This window comes from Beta vulgaris, chromosome 9 (genome assembly GCF_026745355.1).
Source record: "Beta vulgaris subsp. vulgaris cultivar EL10 chromosome 9, EL10.2, whole genome shotgun sequence".
NCBI lineage: Eukaryota > Viridiplantae > Streptophyta > Magnoliopsida > Caryophyllales > Amaranthaceae > Beta > Beta vulgaris.
In genome coordinates, this window is record NC_079210.1 from 43,157,775 (window position 1) to 43,176,738 (window position 18,964).

Consider the following 18,964-nt stretch of genomic DNA (forward strand, 5'->3'; position numbering starts at 1 on the left):
TCAAATTATGCATTTAAATATGGAAAGAGAATGGTCTTGTTTGGTAATTAGTAGATAGTTGTTAGCTAATAGCTAATTGTGTTAGCTAATAACTGATTGTATAAGCTGATTCGTCTATTTGCTTGTATTAACTATTTGTATAAAGGTGCTTGGTAAGTAATTGATAGTTGATTGATACATAATTGTGTAAAATGACCAATAAGGACATGTGTATAATCTATTGTTTATTAGAGTGATTTTCAAAAACTTTAGAAGATACATATAATTGATCCAAACCTTTAATGGCAAAAAGTTCCTCTCTTAACTTTTTCAAAAAGAGCTTTTTGGTGCCAATAAGCTAAATGAAACCTATCTTTACCAAACACTCAAATTATAGGATAGAATAGTCAAATACTCTAATATGAGTTGAAACCTCTAGTTTTGCTCCAAACCTCTCTTTATCAAATAAGGCCATATTGGCCCTGTTTGGCAAATAGAGTGTAGAGTTTAGTTGTTAGAGTTTAGAGTTTAGTTGTTAGAGTTTAGAGTTTTTGTTCAGCAGATTTGACTGATGATTGGACAATTTTTTTTAAAAAAATTTATTTGTCAATAATTAACCGATTGCTAAAAGCTTATTGTTATTTGTTTATGTAAAATGACATTTATAGAAATTTCAATACAATGTGTATTAGTAGTATTATTAGAGGCAAAATAGTCATTTGACATGTTTGTACCTAATCCTCTAAAAAAAAAGCTCATATTAGGAGTTTTTTCATTTTGAAAGTTTTCATTCTCAAACTCTATTTTATCGAATACCCCTTTTAGAGGCTTTAACTAGTCAAAATTCTCTTTTCACTGCAAAACTCTAGTCGCCAAACACCCATCAAACAGGGCCATATTATGAAACATTCCTCTCACGGTTAATGGCGGTTAAAGTACGTTTGTAACCCTAACAAGTAAGAAGAGAACATTTTCAGCTCCCCTCAAGAGTCAAGTCATTCCATTTCGTTATTTTTCATATGAAAGCTCTTCTTTCTCTCTCTGTCTCAATTTGTACCAGCGATCAAAAATATTGAACCAACGAAGAGCCGTTCATTTCAACGTATATTATTTTGATTCAACCCTTTTTACCTTTTTTTTTTTTTCCCTCTTTTTCTTTCTTTCTTCTTCCAAGAAAGTCTTTCGATTCTTCAGGTAACATTGTCTTTCTTCTTTCATTGATTCCTTCATTCCAGATTAATTGCCTGATTTATATTCTGTTTATTATTAAGCTGAATTTTTCGATATTTTTTTGTGACGTTTTTTTGAATTTCTTGGTTGGTTGTTCCGATTTTCGTCATCATATTATAATGGCGGCTTAATTTGTTCGATGTTTGAGCTGAAATTTTAATCTTTCCGTAGCTAATTTAGGGTTTAATTAAAGATTATTTTATACATTTTTGCAATTTTTATTGGATTTAATTGTTTTCTTTAATATCTTTTTGTTTATATTAATTTGGCGTAGCTAGAATCTAGATGAAGAGTTATTGTTGAATTTTGTTTTTGATTTTGGATGCATTGACTTAGGTTTTGTTTGATTAATGGAGAATTAGTATGCCGCCAACTTGATTTTTGTTGTGAAGTTTTTTGATGGGAGGGGCTTGTGAGTATTGAGTAAAAGCTCGAAATTGCGTGTTGATAACTTTTGGTGGCTGTGGGCATTCTTGGTTTTGTTTGTCTTTGAGGTCTATTATAGTAGGCTGATTCTATTGTTTGGTTGTTTCTTAGATGGAAATCAATGAAAATGATTCTTCAATTGCTATTGAAGGAACCGCGAGAGAGAGTGGAGATTCTTATTTAAACGGGGGTGTTGATATGGAAGGTAGCTCTAATCGTGATGCAAAAAGTGATGAAAATTCACCTGTTGTTAATCTCCAAAACGATAAGCATATCTATAGACAAGATGTTGTGAGGAGTAATGATGGGAGTATGATTGGGGTTGTGACTGAAGTTGCAGGTGATTCAGATTCAGAAAGTGATATTACCGATGATGAGGATGATGAGGATGAAGATGACAAGGAAGAAGAAGAAGGCGAGGGGGAAGGAGAGGAGGGAAAGGAGGAGGGTGGTAATGTTGAGAATGGCGGAGATGATAGGGTCAGAGATGGGGCTGGCGATGAAAGCAGTGATGATAATGAAAGTGCCGGTAGTCACAAAAGAGATCCACTTACTGGAGATCAGGTTCGCGTGTTGTGGATGGATGACTCAGAGACCATACTTCACCGAAATGAACTGACAGTTATAGATAGGGGTTTCTTACATGGTGATTTTGTAGCCTCTGCTCTGGATCCCACTGGTCAAGTAGGTCTTGTAGTGGATGTAAATATATCTGTTGATTTATTATCCTCTGATGGATCTGTTGTCAAAGATGTGTCTACCAGGGATGTGAAGCGTGTGAGGGATATTACTGTTGGTGACTATGTAGTTTCTGGTCCTTGGCTTGGTAGAGTTGATGATGTCGTTGATAATGTGACTGTTTTATTTGACGATGGTTCTATCTGTAAAGTAGCGAGGGCTGAGCCATTGCGGCTCAGACCAATTGCAAAAAATTTGCTGGAAGATGGGCACTGTCTTTATCATCCTGGTCAACGCGTTAGAGCAAGCTCTTCCTCTGTATTTAAGAATGCGCGGTGGTTATCAGGTACATGGAAAGCAAACCGGCTTGAAGGTACTGTCATTAAGGTGACAGTAGGGTCGGTATATGTTCATTGGATAGCTTCTGCTGGCTATGGACCTGATTCTTCTACTTCTCCAGCAGAAGAGCAGAATCCAAAGAACTTAAAATTGTTGAGTTGTTTCACTCATGCTAATTGGCAGCTGGGTGACTGGTGTCTTCATCCATCCCTTCCGATATCTTCCTCCACTCCTTTGGATAAAGGTTTGTCTAAGTTGCGGCTTAATGAATCTAAATCTGGTCATCGAGAATGTGATGCAGATGAAGTCATTCCAGAGGACTCGAATGGGCATGTTGAATTGACGTATCTTGATGGGGCAAGCACATCAGAGAGTGTAGATGAGAATGCTCAAAACAACGCGTCACCAAAATCGAGTTCTTGTGGTAGTTCCTTGTCCATATCAAAGGACATTGTCCATGAGAATCGACATGTTCATCGAAAGAAATTTCGTAAAGTTGTGGTTAAGAGGGATAAGAAAGCACGGAAAAAGGAAGAAAACTTTGAAAGAGCTCTTTTGATTGTTGGTACTAAGACAAAAGCTGATGTTGCGTGGCAAGATGGAACTGTACAGCATGGACTAGACTCCACATTGCTGATTCCTATTGAAAGCCCTGGTGATCATGATTTTATTGCTGAGCAATATGTGGTAGAGAAAGCTGCTGATGATGGCGAAGATACTTCTGAAATACGACGTGTGGGGGTTGTCAAAAGTGTCGATGCGAAGGAGAAGACAGCTTGTGTGAAATGGTTAAAGCTGTTATCTCGGCCAGAAGAACCCCGAGAATTTGAGAAAGAGGAAGTTGTTAGTGTTTATGAACTTGAAGCGCATCCAGATTATGATTATTGTTACGGGGATGTAGTTGTACGCTTGTCCCCAGTTTTTATGGCAGAAAAACATTGGGCATCAAATGTTCCTAATGGTAGCACAGGAGAGTCCGGAACATATTCTCATGATAAAGAAGGTGATGCATCTGACGAGGCAGCTTACAATGAATTGACAAATCTATCCTGGGTTGGAAATATCACTGGCTTAAAAAATGGTGATATAGAAGTAACATGGGCTGATGGCATGGTTTCTACGGTACTCTACCACACTTATCAAATGCTTACTTTCAGTAGTAGAAATTTCTTTGATGTGCAAATATATTAGCATATGGGTCTGTTGTAAGTGTTACTTTATCGAATTATCGAATTGATATTCTGATTCTTGATTAACATTGTCTTTTAGTTTGGTATCAGGTTGGCCCTCAGGCAGTGTATGTTGTTGGTCGTGATGATGATGAATCTATTGTCGGTGGGAGTGAAATTAGCGATGATGCTGCTAGCTGGGAAACAGTTGAGGATGATGAAACGGAGGCCCTTGGAAACACAGAAAAGGTTCTATTTCCCTTCTGCATCACATAATTAGTTCATGGTCTATATTTCAAGCGTGTCTAGTGACCATTTGAAATGAATTTCCTCCTCTTGTTTTCAATATAGCTGGTGAAAATGAGGATATATATGTATTTATGGGAAACTGGTAAGTTCTAGATGCAGAATATCTGTGATGCAGACATGTAGTTTAACTTTGTACATTGTCGTACATAGATCTCACAAGATAAGATAAAAGATATTAAAAAACTTGAAGGATGAAGAAATTGAGTCAGTTCATATACTTAGCAAATATCGCCAATGTGGTCTACGTTTGGGCCTTATTCAACTTCCTATGCTACCACTTTGTCCATGTTTGTTCTATATGGTATTTGCTTGCTGCAACAGCTTTCCTGATTCTTAGAAGGATAGGAAGTGAATGGAACAATTTCAACATAGAGCAAAAAATGGGGAGTGAAAGATGGAGATGCAAAGCGGGAAAGGGAAAGGGGAAGTAGGAAGGTTGACGGGATAGGTTGGGTAAGTGGTGAGGACTGAGGAGTACTTTATACGTAGGTATCAACTTATGCACAATATGCTGAGAAATCTAGGGGTAGCTAATATTATGCTTAGGCACGTGCACAATAGGCTGAGACATGTTGAAATAGAGGAGCAATCAAAGATGGGGATTTGTCATTGTACAGAGTTTGGGAGTTGTGTTATGGAGCAGCACCGCCCTTTTTCGTTTTGCATGTTCCCGTATAGCTAATGCAGTTGATAAGAACCGCTCCTAGTCTGAGACATAAGCCTAATTAATAAGTGGAAAAACAAAAAAAATGGCATTTCCTTTGCTATTCCATTTGTCGTCAAATGGCTATATGTCCACTGTCCAGCTTGTGTTATGTTGATTTGGCAGTACCCTCCTGACAGTGACTGATATATATATCCTTTTGCTAATTGTGTTGCTTCATTAGTTAGCTAATTGATGTCACCATCTATGACTTTAGGAACCATCTCCAGAAGGCACAGAAGTCAATCCTGATGCAGGAGAAGACATCATGATTGCGGAGCATGATTCGGGAAATAATGGACCATTGGCTTTTCCACTTGCTGCTATTGGATTTGTTACCAGATTTGCGTCTGGTATATTCTCTCGTGGTCGTAGGGATGAGGATTCATATGGCTCAGACGACTCTGTGGAAATCAGCAGGCAACTAGAGGATAAAGTAAATCTATCTGATGAAAGAGCTTCTAGCAACGAGTCTAATTCTCAAGATCCTTGTGTAAATGACGTTGGTAGTGGACACAATAACACGAACAAAATTGAGGAACCTGCTGAAGCTGAGTCTGCAAAATTGTCAGATATAACTGAAGCTTCGGAAAATGTGTTGGCCCAAGAATCACATACTGCACTATGCAGTGATGACAACGTATGCAGCTTTAAGCGCTTTGATACTGCGAAAGATCCCTTGGATCATTTTTTCCTTGGTTCCAACATACCGGTAAGTCCTATACATCAATGTGTATCAAAGCAGCATTTTAGATAATCGAGTTCCCGTATAATTTTTTTGGTGTGGAATCAATAGGCTTGGTTTTTAGGTACATCTGTTCAATTATTGTGACCTAAGGAGGGTCTGGAGGGGTAATTGGGGCAAGGGGTGAAGTAGGTATCATGATGAAGAGGATATGCATGAGATTGACTTGAAGTATTCTTTTTAGGTCATATTTCCTGGCATATTGAGCAAATGTGTGTCCTTAGTTGTGTATTAATTATGCATGGTTATCATTAATTTTATGAATTATTGAGGTAATTCTGTCAACGATGATTTCAGAGCAACAGTGGCAGGAAGTGGCTTAAGAAGGTTCAGCGAGATTGGAACATTCTTCAGAACAACCTCCCAGGTTTATTGGCCTGCCATTGATACGCTCTGCAGTCTTATTCTTATACACTAATTGGTTTTTTTAAGCATTCCCTCGTTTCCCCTGCAGATGGCATTTATGTAAGAGTATTTGAGGATCGAATGGATCTGTTGAGAGCAGTAATTGTGGGAGCTTATGGAACACCCTACCAAGATGGTCTCTTCTTCTTCGATTTCCACCTTCCTCCGGAGTATCCTGATGTTCCACCGGTGTGTATAATGCTTTCTTATGCCACAATATGAAATGCAAAGCTCAGTTTCTGTTGGATTTCCTGGCCTTTACTGTAGTTGTAAATGCCGATACTTGGTAGTGAAAATTCTTTTCTTCTGCAGTCGGCACATTATCATTCTGGTGGCTGGCGTATAAACCCAAATTTATACGAGGAAGGCAAGGTGTGCCTTAGTCTGCTAAACACCTGGACAGGAAGAGGAAACGAAGTCTGGGATCCACAATCCTCAAGCATTCTTCAAGTTTTGGTTTCACTTCAAGGATTAGTTCTGAACTCGAAGCCTTATTTTAATGAAGCTGGATATGATAAGCAAATCGGGACAGCTGAAGGGGAGAAAAACTCATTGTCCTACAATGAGAATACCTTTTTGCTTCATTGCAAAACAATCATGTATCTAATACGAAAGCCTCCAAAGGTAAATTAACAACTCTTTTTCTAAGGGATCAATATCTGTCATCAATCACTATTCGCTTTAATACTTGATTGTACCTGAAGGTCTTTGCATTATTGCTGGTATATGAGCTGTTTTGCTACTTCTTCATTAGAGATTAACATCTAGCGTCGCTTTTCTTTCATCATAAAGGTCTCTATCACTTTCATTACAACAGAAGCAGAATTGTTGTCAACTATAGGAGATCTGAAGTTGATTTAGTCTTAGAAAAAGAAATCAGTGAACTTTCTATGAAATGGTTTTGCAATATTCAGCCAATTGTTCGGATCATGGGAAATTTTTGGGTCTTAAGTAACGCTGGGATTATGTTGATATGCATGTATATCTGAACTGAAATCAAACTACAAAATTGCTTTATACTGCATGCCTATGAGAATTTCTTGAGTATCCTTTCTGGAAGATCCCACATTTGTCCTTTGCTTGCTCTGTTATCAGGCTTTGTTATGGTAATATTTGTGTATTGGATGGTTGCAAGCTTGTAATACTAATAAATTATTTTCTAAACTTTCTATTGGAACTTCTGGCTTATGACAAGCATATTAGCTGGTTATTCTGTGCTATGCATTTTGCTGCTCACATATGTTTCCTCTGAAGTGGCCGCATTCATAGACCTCATATGACCCGTTTGTTAGCCAATAATAAATGGTGGTAAGACAACGTAACTTATTTGTGAGTTTGCTAAGCAAGTCCCATCTTAGTTTTAAAAAGCGCTCCCAAGGCGCACGGCGAGCCCAGGCGGTGAGCAAAATGCATCTGTCATCCAAGGTGAAGCGAGCAACAAGAGGCGCTTGGAGATGTGCGCTTCTGGTGCGTTTTAAGGAGGCGCAAGGCGCATGAAGCGTTCCCTTTTTGGGCTGAGGCGCGCGTATGGGTCACGCCCCCCTTCGTTTTTCTTTTCCACGTTTTTGAATTTTATTTTGCTCGACCCTTCGTTTTTTGCTTGTGGAATGGTAACCCTAGAACGGGCTTAGAAGCACAAATGTCTCCTCTGCCGGTGGTCGCCTCGCTGCTTACCGGCCTGGACCTCGCCGGTGGTCGCCGTCTGCTCGGCGTCTCCTCACCGGTGATCTGAGGTAAGTTTTCTTCTCTCTCTTCTCTTTATCTTCTTCGTCTCTTCTTTTTTTTGTGTCGTTCTAACTTCTCCTTTTTTCTTTCTTTATTTCTTCTCTCTGTATTTCGTTTTAAGAAAACTTTATTTTCTTTGATGAGTCAGTGACTCTTCGATCTCCTTTCCCCTCTTTCTTCGGTCCTCTTTTCTCTCTTCTTTTTTTTAGAGAATTTTATCTCTTCTTTGACCTTCCTTTCACGTCAGCTTCTTTACTATACTTTTTGTATTCTTTTCTTTTTTCCATATTTTAATGTTACCTAACAAAAGTCAAGTACAATTAGGATTCTGACTTTTTTTTTTCAACTTATACCCTTTTTTTTAAAAGAAAAAGTAAGGGATTTTTTTAATTCTTGTTATTTAGACATTAATCTGGGCGCATCCTTTGAAATTCAGTACCCAAATAAATAATTAAATAAAAAATAATAGTGCGCCTCATCTACGAGATGCGCGCGCCTTCGCCCTGCGCCTCTCTGCGCGTTGCGCTTTGCGCCTTTTAAAACTAAGAGTCCATGTCAATGACCATGGTTATTTAGTTTCATCCTTAGACATGTGTGTTTCTTCTTTAATTTCCATCACCTCATAAGTTGATAAGTGGTAGTATTGGAGGGTAATGGGAGTTTGTGAAAAATAGGTATTTGAGATGAAAAAGCATTAGTATGCACATTGGTGTATTTACAACATTGTGTATGAATGCATTACCATTACCTTAATCTGCCTGCTGCACGAGCTATTTGAGAACTTTTGAAGTCCAATTGTTCTAATTTTAATCTGTTATCTTAAGTACAAATGTGGGTTTGGTGTCATTCTCTGTGGCGTTAGTTCCTTCAACCTTCTGATTCGGGCACACAACTTTATATGGATTATGATATGATTTTAAGAAGAAGGACGGGATACTAGATACAATGCCATCTGAAGTCACTTGGTTTATTTAGCTTATGAATTGAGTGCAACTACATCAATTTACAAGGTTACTGCAATATCAATAATGATCTATAGCAATATAGAAAGGTCAAATTTATGAAGTCATTTAGTTTTCTTTCCCTAGTTCATAAGTTGGTGCAATTACATCAGAATTGACATTCATGGCTCCTGGTGATGGGATATGGCCGTATGGGAAGGTTAAATCCATGCAGCCGTGACCACTGGGATAGAGGCCAGGTGGTCTTCTTATGTGGTCCAAGGTAGACTCTAAAGATGCAGAGGCAACTCTTGGTTCATGGTATAAGGGGTAGATATTGATGATAATTCTACGAGTTTATTATGTCGTTAAAAGAAAGTTCTGCTGTGGTTGGAGGAAATTGAACAACTGATAGAGATCCTCGGTGGGAAGGATGAGGGAGACTCTAAAGATGGTTATGAAGGCGGAAGAGGAGGGAGAAGGAGGCATCCTGGCTTAGGAAAAAGAGATATGCAGGCGCTTTTGCCTTTTTTTAATTTTTCATTTGCTTCTCTTTTTTTTGTCTCTTATATATTTCCTCTTTTTTTTTTTTTTTATCTATAATTGCATTATTTAGGTGTCACGCACATTAATGCACAATTTAAACCATCAACATATTTAATTTTTCTTTTGTAATAATTAAAAAAAATAGATATTCTGAAAGTACATATCGAAATGAATCACGTGACTATTCATTACATGTAAAAAAGAATCAAATACATGTGTGAACAGTGTAAAAATCCAAGTGATGCAACTATATAAAGAAGACGAGAGGAAATATATCTTTTTCAAAAGCAACTAAGAATGAACATTGAAATTTTCATTTATTTGCTTGACATATTAGCATATTGTAATGAACCAACCTAGGGAGAGGGGTACTTTTGGTATTGCAATAATTAGTTATAGCTTGAGAAATAAGTTAGAGGGTTAGAAGGGAAGAAACTCTGTAAATAGAGGAAATTAGGGAGAAAGAGGATATGTTGAATATTGAGTAGTATTTTGGGTGAACTTTAAGAGTTCTTTTGGGAGAGAGCAAGCCTCTCGAAAGCTTGTAATCACACTATCAGAGGCGGAGCCAACAGGGGGGACATGGGGGCAGATGTCCCCCCACTTGAAAAAAATGTAATTTTGAGTAATTTGGTAAAGATGATGATTCTTGTGGTGTTTAATGATTGATGATGATGAAAGAAGATGATTTTCATATGGAGAAACTCAAACTCGCGAACAAAATTTACCACAAAATTGATAAATCGACCTCAAAAAAAATCGAACAAAATCGATTGCAAACAATTTCATATTTCTTGAACCAAATCTTCAAAGAACAGCCGCAACAAACTCGCGAAGAGCAGCTCGTGAATTCAGACTGTAGATTGAGATAATCGACCACAAATTCAACAAGAAAAACTCAGCCAAACTTCAACCGAACTTAGATTGAGTTGAAGAACGAATTCATGACGAAACTTTTCAGAAATTCAACTAACAAATACTAATTGCAGATTTTCAGCTTCGAATTTTCGCGAAAATTCGAATGTTTGGACAACGCATGGAATCTAAAAGAATTAAACGAGAAAGATCGAGTGAGTATGCTCTGTTTCCATGAAAGTGATGAAAGAAGAAGTTGATTTTCTTTGTGGAGAGAGAAAGAGAGCTTTTACCTCTGTAGTATTATTAGCTCACCTAACTACAATTAAAGAATTATTATTAAGTTTTATCCCCTATGTCCTAACAAGCTTATAGATGTAACAACTCTATAACATAATGTAAATACCTCATTACACGTGGCATTTTTAATACTTTTGTGTTCTTGTTTTTAAAGGGGGAGTTACAATAATTTTATTGATTGATTTTTTTGGTTATCAGTATAAACTTTTTTGTAAGGCAAATATAATTTATTGGTAAGGAGGTCATGAGGGTATGATAATTATGACCAACCTTGATCCTCTATAAGCATTTTTTGTCATTTCTCTTTGGATTGTAAGACCTTAAACATGTTGAGATTTCGTATGTAAAACGTTAAGTATTTAACAATCCGATGTCCGTATTTTGTCCCCCCACTTTGAGAATCGTGGCGCCACTAATCACTATCCTTATCTTACTGTTTTTTAGAAAATTATCAATCAAGTTCCATTTAAGTCCATAATCTTCTTCTTTAATTTGTCCTAAAGATGTCGGTTCATCACATATGTGCTTCATTTCTGGGCTACCTTGGTTGATGTTTGTTTGGTACAGCAGCGCTGTATCTAAAGGATAAATGTTAAGGTGTTGAAGCTATATTGAGTTTATGATGGAGTTTTTATGTAAAATAATTCAAGTTTTTTGCCTAAAGAAATAGCAATAGTTAGCGGGCAATGATTTTTCTTTTGAGTATCCCAATGGTAGGCTCCTATTCTTGAGAATTTCCAATGGTAGATTAAACTTTTTTGTTTCTTCCCATTGCCAGGCCTCAGTCTTCCTAAATTACCCAAATATAGCATTAATTAGAGGCTTAAACGTTTTCCGGTCCCTCTTTAGCATATAATTAACGCGATTTAGCGTCCAAAAATCAAGTATAGCGCACAGCTTAATCAAGTCTAATTTAAGGTTATAATTCACACGCATATTGCGTTAATTATATGCACTTGTATGCTGGCCCAATCTTAAGTATGATATGCTCTTAATCTTTTTATACCTACTAATATTTTTGGATGAATTAGTTTTCCCAGTATAAAATATGTGTTTATTGTGGTTTTTATTGAAGCATATGCTAAGGATTCATGTTAGTAATTCTCTATTGATTTAAATCATGTTAAGCATGGTATGATAGTGGGTAGGATGTTTTATACTGCCTAATGTTATGGTGGTGTGATTGGATATGGTTGGTGTTGTTATTTGGTATTACCTCTAAATAAATCATGGTTAGTAGGGTTTGGACAAAACTTAACAGAAGTTCTATAACTAAACATGAAACTGAAGTTTGAGCTAATTAATGCTACGTAATGGTAAGAAAAAAAAGTTGAATCTATCATTGGGAATTCTCAAGAATAGGAGCCTACCATTGGGAATTTCCCTTTTCTTTTTTTTGAAAAAAGTTCTTTTTTTCTGGAAGCTATGATTGCTAGAGGCTTGACATCTACTGTTAAATTTCTTTTGGATCTTCTAGGACTTTGAAGATCTTGTAAGAGAACATTTCAAGCAGCGTGGTTATTACGTCCTAAAAGCCTGTGATGCCTACATGAAAGGTTATCTGATCGGATCTTTGGCAAAGGATGCTTCAATTACAGAGAAAAGCGAAACTAACGCCACATCTGTTGGTTTCAAGTTGATGCTGGCTAAGATTGTGCCAAAGCTTATTTCAAATTTGAATGATATAGGAGCTGATTGTCATGAATTCGAACACCTGCTGTCGCCGTAGTTGCATTTCAAGAGTCTTTACCGTCAGTTGTTTAATTCTGCAACAGGTTAGGGTTCTTTTCTCCTTCAAAAGATTGCACAGTTTGGTTTGTTAAGAGTACCTCCTTATCTCATTAAGTTTAAAACTTACTGAAGATGGAAGTTACACAATAACCTTAACCTTCTTTTTCATTTTTTTCACGCTTATCCTTCTTGTTACATGGGTTCAATTTTACTTGTTCTCTACCTCTTTCTTATTTCTGTGCCAAGGAAAATGTTAGATTTGGATGTATTCTGACAATTTTACATGTTGCTTTTTTTTGGGTATCAGCTCAAGTTTTTGGGAGCAAATCTCAGGTCCACTCGTGTGAGTCAAGCGATAATCACGGTTGTCTCATCAAAATGTGCAGGATACAGTTCTTTTTGTGCTCAAGCTAATTTTGCTTAATGACATACCTTGATTCTTTTGTATTGAAAGGACAATGAGATAGGTATAAAATCACTTCTCTCTTTGGTCTTTGGTTCGTATTCAGAATGTCAAATGCTTCTCATGGATGAAAGAAAGCATTCTAAACCCTTTTTTTTTTCTTCTGTTTGCTTGGGAGTTGTGGGTTATAATTTTTTTTTGAGGGGGGTACTGTTAATAAACTTGTGGGAAGCAGTTTACAAAAGAAGTATTCTGTGTTTGTGCTGATTCATGATTGACATTCTCTTGACAGTAAAAAGATTGTGACAAAGAAGCAGACAAGCTAGAAAAATTAGTCTTTCCGCGCAAACAATGTTGTTTGCGCTGGTTTTTCTTACAAAATGTATAATTAGCTCATTCAGATGCTTGAAGTTGTAATATCAGCTCATTGCATTTGCATCTTAATTATAGAAATTATCGATGACCATTCGTTACTCTTGTTATCTTGTATGTATGCCGTATGGTTCTTTGGAATTCCCTTTTCTAGTTTTCTTAATGATTGTTTAGTTTTGTTATGGTCCCAAATTTTGGCTGGAATTTTGTCAATTCTGGGGTAATGGGGACAGACTTGTTTGCAGTTCGCCTAACACTATAATACTCTAAAAATGTTTATTGGTGGGCTTGAAAACAAAGCAAGCCTTTGTCCGATCTTCGGGCCTCGCTAAGTTGATTAGCTCAAAAGAAATCAGTTCCTTCTCAAACCCTCTCTTTCATTTTCGAAATTGAACCATCCTTTTTTTTTTGTTGATTAGGAAATTGAACCATCCTATTACTATAGATCTTAGGTTTTAGGTAAGTGGAGTTTTTTTCTCTACAAAAAACTATCACCAAATAACATTTTCAAATTGGTATTCGGTGTTGTCCCAATATATTTTATTTTCGGCAAATCACATGGGTGTACATAAGAACATTATGAATTTTGCTCACATTTCGAGGTTCATAAAACTTATTTAATAAGGTTCATGAATTTTGAATCGAATAATGAACCTATTGTTCTATTTTATTTGACATCGGCAAAATTTTTATTAATAAAAAAACGAAATTACAATTCAAAGATAGTTCAACCAAACGTAAAACAGAATGCAAACATACACTAAACTTGAATTGATATATTCTATGAAGGCAAACCAACTTGTTATCGAACCAGTCCAAATGAAATTTGCCTTGGGCAATTTGTGGTGTGGTTGTGTTATATGTCTTGGATAAAAATAGATGATACATTGAAGGAGAATATGATGAGATGTTAAACCTAGATGATCTTTAGAAATAGACTGTCGCAACTCATCTTGTAGAATCCTACCTTCACAAAATGATAAATCCCAAGGTCCTTGAATATAAACATCTTCTTGGAATTCTATTGATTGAACAAACAAAAAATCACATCCTTTGGTGAATTCCTACCCTTCTGCAAGGATATCTAGAGTTTTTGACTTGCGAGACTGGAACTCAAAATGCGTGGAGGTCGAAACTTGCCCCAAACTAATTTGGAGAGCCTTTCACATAATGCATTTTTGAAGTGTGACAACTCCTAAAGTCATCACATGAACTTGGGACGAATTATATTGATATAATTCATCCATTATATAGATCAGAAGATCCAACTTTGCAATCCCTGAACTAGAAGATCGAATTAGAACATATCAAAATTGAGAACCTTCTCTCATCTTACCAAACAATCGAACCCGTAAAGCTACATCTACTAACCAATGGCCAACTCCAAGAGCAATGTATCTATTGTCCAGATTTCATAGATCGTCCCTTTTAGGAAACCAAGATCCTTCTATTGCCCACCTATCACTACTAATTAACAACCAGACATAACCATCAACATAATGGCAAGGGTAGATGGAGCGGTTAAACGTGAACTACAACTGTAACAGATAACGTAAACTAAAAAAATGAACCACCGAGTCCATAACACAACAAACACTCAGACAGTGGCAATACTAGTGGTCCAGCGTTGGAGGCGACGACAACAGAGGAGCCTGCAATCACTTCTCGCGCAACGATATTTCACCTTTTTCCATGAGGGTGCTATTACATCCCCACTTGACTGACTGACCAACCAGAACCGCGAAACAGAAAGCAAAAAATATAACTAGTGAACAGACGACGACGAAGCTCGATTTTCCTTCAAGTGAACCCTTGTACTCCACCCTGTTGCCCACAAGGACCACCTCAGGGCGGCGCTTGGCGAACTATACTAGACTAACCCACAAAAACAGAGATCGAAACCAAAAGAGGGGAAGAGGAGGGGCCCCACATCCGTCGTGAGGAGTTCGAGGCGGCTCAGGCAGCTATCAAGCCCCCTAGGGTTTTTGCGGGGCGGTGGGAGCTTGGAGGTTTTCTTTGCTAAAAGGAAAAGTTTTTTCACTCTCTCTCTCTCTTGAGGAACTCTTCTAGCTACGGACTTAACAGAGATTAATTTAAAACTTGTGTTTCCCAAGAATTACGTATTTGCAACTTACAAGAGGAGGTTGAACTCATCGAAGCACACTAGAGGCCAATGTCGATGATTGAAAGAGGATATAATCCCGTTTTTGGGGAAGGAAAAAAGAATGAGGACATAATCTCAGATTTGCCATACTACAAGAAGGTAACGGCCATACCATTCTTTATCGTGCAAATGATTATAACAGTACTCAAATTTGCTTTATATATTACACGCTTGTACGATAACTAATGCTGTAACCAAAAGATGCTAAAATTTGCATCAATCATATAGTTTACAATTTTACATCCCTAGATTTGTTCGGGGGAGAGGGATAAAAACTGAAAACACAGAACGGAGTGCAGCTTCAAATGAATATGGTACAAAAATGTTGCCTTGGCAGTCGATAAGATCGCGATAATTCACATTAGAATGCAGCAACAAGCCAACAACTAATCTGTGTAATTACTAACATGAAGCAGATAGCATTGCTTTTTGCATTGTGGGGGAAGATATTACTCAGCTGAGCTGCTCCATAAGTTCAAGTCATTCCTGGGAATTTTAAGGGAAAGCGCTTCCCGCAAAATTTGATTTCCTGTTCATGTGAGAATTTCAAATTTGTAGGAAGTTGAGATATGATGATACCCATGGGTTTGGATTGAGTGATACTTGGGAGATTTGCAGGGTGGGTTCCCCAGGTACAAAAATTGCAGGAATTTGAACCAATAAAGTGGTTTGAGATCGATGATTAAAAATCCATACCATGAAGTGAACTATACGCCCCCTTAGTTCTCTTAAGGAAAGACAAGCACATTTAGACGATATTGACACCTTAATTTGATGTAAGATAGGAGCAAGTGATCAACATACAACGCGCAATGCAAAGAGCAGAACACGAAGTTTGATATGTTGACAGATGACAATCACATGAAAATTGTAAGATCAGTTAGTAAGCAGTAAACTCTTCTATTGCCTCATACAAAACAGTGAAACCAATGTCTTAAGGTGATTACCTATGCTAGAAATTGATAGTGAACTATGTAAGGTGATGACTCTTCTATTCTTTCAGTAAGCAAGAAATAACTTGATGTAAGGTCATCCTCTAATCATCATTAACACTAACACAAAATTATAAGAACAAACCAGAAAAATAGCCATCAGGAACTCTAAATCCTCGAGCAAGGTGGTTCTGCTCCAGTACAAAGAAACCAGCTGGCAAAAAGTGAAAACCAATCTTAGGCTAAATTACAGAGCACCACCTTAAGACAATGAATCAATGATCACAGATATAGTTACAAAGATCAATTGATCATAGATACAACACCTTTTGAAATGAACATACCCCAAGTTCAACACTATGTACCATTTTGTCCGAAACAAATGTCCTAGTGAACCAATATACACTAGAAGAAGGAATATAGCAATAAGGCAAGAACAACCCTATAACAAAACTTCAAAACTCCTGCAGCTCCCGAAGAGAGCAAATCTTGAGCAAATTGCCTACTCTTTTTGCAATAGTCTACATCAACACCAACACTCAAGATCAACACCACTACCGACAAAATTCTAATATCGAAACTGTTCTTCAAATCCCCTGCTCCTTGCTAACTAGCTCCCACCAACCAAAAACATTTTCTCCTGAATGATCTTAAACATCATTAAAATCGATGTTGAATACATGTTCCACATTCTGTCTAAAATCAACATTACCCCCAACAGCATCCCACTCTAACCACGATTACGAGGTTCAAATGTACACAACCTTACCTCTCCAATACGACTAATTCCATTCCAATCAACCCTTGATACGATACCAAAGATCGTACACTACTAAACAAAAAGTGCAAACAATTAAACATTCCACAACATATCAGTACACAAACTAATCAAGCTACCAGATATACTTATCACCAATGACAACAAATTCATTCTATTTATTAATCAAAGTATTCACTGCAAATACCAGAAGAAGAAAATCAAATTGATCAATCAATTAATCATAATCAGATTCCTCCCAAAATGCAAAAAAAAAAAAAAAAAATCCAACTTCTCAAAGCTAAACTCAGATAATATCCAAAAACGAGTATATAATAAAGTAATCATACATTGGTTCTTATGAGATTTCGACGAGCCAAAAACCTAGCAATAGGAGGAGTAAGAGCAATAGTAATCGGAACCCTAATTGGAAACAACGCTTTGTTACAGAGAAGCGCCAACGCAAAAGCGCCGCCACTTGAAGCGGCGAGTTCAGCCGTCCGATTCCTCTTCTTTTCTGGCGGCGGAGAAAGCGTCGGAAGATCGGAGCTGAATTCGGCGTCGTTTTGAGGAAGCTCTGATTGTTCATTGGTGGTAACATCGACGCTTCCCATGCCGACTTTATGGAGGAGAGATTCGACGTCGACGTTGTTTTTAATGGCGACGTAAAGGCCGGAGATTGAAGCAGCTGAGACTGAGAAGTGGACTCCTAAGCCCACTTTGCCATATTTCTTCAGAAGTTGACGGAATTTTCCGGTAGACGCCATTGTTGAAAGTGTGAGAGTAGAAAAGAGGGGTTTTCTAGGGTTTTTGATTTTGGGATTGTGAAATTTGATTTGGCGATGTGTTCGTCTGTTGTGGACTTCAGGACTTGTGTTATGTTATGGTGATTTGTTGCGCAAGGAAAAAAGCGAGAACGTATCACGTATGTGATTGTGTGAATGTGATACTTATGTTGGAGCAAACTATTTTCCGACATGTCACATGTGTGTGATTTATGAAAGATAAATGAAAAGGGTAAGTAATTCGATTTTTGGATTTTCGAGTTTATGAATAATACAAGTCTAGATTTTAGAAGCTGTTTGGATTATTGAGTTTAAGTTTCAAATAGTTTCTATTAAGTTCTGTTTGATTTATTACAATTGATTTGGCTACGATTTTTTTTTTGAAAAGAGCGAATAGACATATCATTAAAATGAAGAGAACGTATTGTGTCGGACTCGTCCGACCATAATCTTTGGTCGGACGACTTTCAGGTGGTTCCAATTTTTTTTCAGTTAGTCTTAATTTTTTTTCAAGTAGTCTTCATTTTTTTTCAGGTAGTCTTCATTTTGTTTTCAGTTAGTCTTCTTTTTTTTCAGTTGGTTTTTGTACTTCAGTTAGACTTACTTTGGGTTTCAGTTGGTCTTTATTCTTTTTCAGGTAGTCTTCATTTTTTTTCAGGTAGTCTTCATTCTTTTTCAGGTAGTCTTCGTTTTTTTTCAGGTAGTCCAACTGAAAAAAAAAAAAGTCCAACTGAAAGAAAACAAAGTCCAACTGAAAGAAAACAAAGTCCAACTGAAAGAAAATAAAGTCCAACTGAAAGAAAACAAAGTCCAACTGAAAGAAAACAAAGTCCAACTGAAAGAAAACAAAGTCCAACTGAAAAGAAAACAAAACACTAACCTCTGCTTTCTCTCACTTTCTCCTTCTTCTCATTCCTCTTCTTACCCCTAAATTGCAGAAGAGATGTTGTATTAATAATGACAACAAAATCAATTCATCACCATTTACGATCATCATCACCAATTCATCGTCATCAATCTCATTATCATATATTCATATGGATTAAATCTCTTCTTAAAACTCCAATGTTTTGCGCACCTTTCACTTCTCTTTCTCTTCCTTTGTTCTTCAATCTCAATCTGGTTACCAATGACCTTCAACATCCATGGTAGATACTTGAAAGCCATTGTTAGAGGCTACAGATCTAGATGTCCCATTTTCGCGAGTAGTTGTGTTGGACGCGAACACTTGAACTCCATGGTTCCCAAAATCTGACAGTTGAGCAACTGAGAAATTTGCATCAATTTATGGTGTTATGGTGTTTACGGTGTTATGGTGTTCCATTTCTTTAGGAACTGAGTTGGGTTATGATGTTTATGGCAGAGCAAAAGTGTAAACCAATAAGTGGAATTATGTAAAGAAAGCTGAACAAGAGTTTTTTGTTGGAATGGAAGAAGGAGAGGAGAGAGAAAATGAAGGTTGATGATGAG

At 37.1% G+C, this 18,964-nt stretch overlaps 2 protein-coding genes across 4 annotated transcripts; one reads left to right on the top strand and one right to left on the bottom strand.

Annotated features, from left to right (window-relative positions):
• Nucleotides 1-941: 941 nt before the first annotated feature.
• LOC104903907 (probable ubiquitin-conjugating enzyme E2 23) lies at nucleotides 942-12,957 on the top strand. 3 transcript variants are annotated; one of them, XR_007270102.1, is made up of 10 exons: nucleotides 945-1,173; nucleotides 1,747-3,774; nucleotides 3,933-4,070; nucleotides 5,051-5,545; nucleotides 5,876-5,945; nucleotides 6,033-6,172; nucleotides 6,296-6,607; nucleotides 11,828-12,125; nucleotides 12,389-12,548; nucleotides 12,777-12,957. XR_007270102.1 is itself a non-coding variant. In XM_010692043.3 (9 exons), the coding sequence occupies exons 2-8, from the start codon at nucleotides 1,747-1,749 to the stop codon at nucleotides 12,077-12,079; spliced, it is 3,435 nt and encodes a 1,144-aa protein (XP_010690345.2). In that variant the 5' UTR covers nucleotides 945-1,173; the 3' UTR covers nucleotides 12,080-12,125; nucleotides 12,389-12,957. The 3 variants fall into 3 exon arrangements, 1 of the variants encoding a protein (XP_010690345.2); XR_008967799.1 differs by lacking the exons at nucleotides 12,389-12,548; nucleotides 12,777-12,957 and adding an exon at nucleotides 7,342-7,716 and having other exon boundaries at nucleotides 942-1,173; nucleotides 11,828-11,968; XM_010692043.3 differs by having other exon boundaries at nucleotides 12,389-12,957.
• Nucleotides 12,958-16,868: 3,911 nt separating this feature from the next.
• Nucleotides 16,869-17,630, bottom strand: LOC104903908 (uncharacterized). The gene has a single exon (XM_010692044.4). It carries the CDS (start codon nucleotides 17,474-17,476, stop codon nucleotides 17,054-17,056), a length of 423 nt encoding a protein of 140 aa, XP_010690346.2. The 5' UTR covers nucleotides 17,477-17,630; the 3' UTR covers nucleotides 16,869-17,053.
• Between the last annotated feature and the right edge of the window lie 1,334 nt (nucleotides 17,631-18,964).

Coding starts and splice junctions, on each gene's coding strand:
- LOC104903908 (XM_010692044.4), bottom strand. CDS start 17,476: ATGGCGTCTACCGGAAAATTCCGTCAACTTCTGAAGAAATATGGCAAA.
- LOC104903907 (XM_010692043.3), top strand. CDS start 1,747: ATGGAAATCAATGAAAATGATTCTTCAATTGCTATTGAAGGAACCGCG. Junction 6,173..6,295: donor AGTATCCTGATGTTCCACCG/GTGTGTATAATG, acceptor TTTCTTCTGCAG/TCGGCACATTATCATTCTGG. Junction 6,608..11,827: donor TAATACGAAAGCCTCCAAAG/GTAAATTAACAA, acceptor TGGATCTTCTAG/GACTTTGAAGATCTTGTAAG.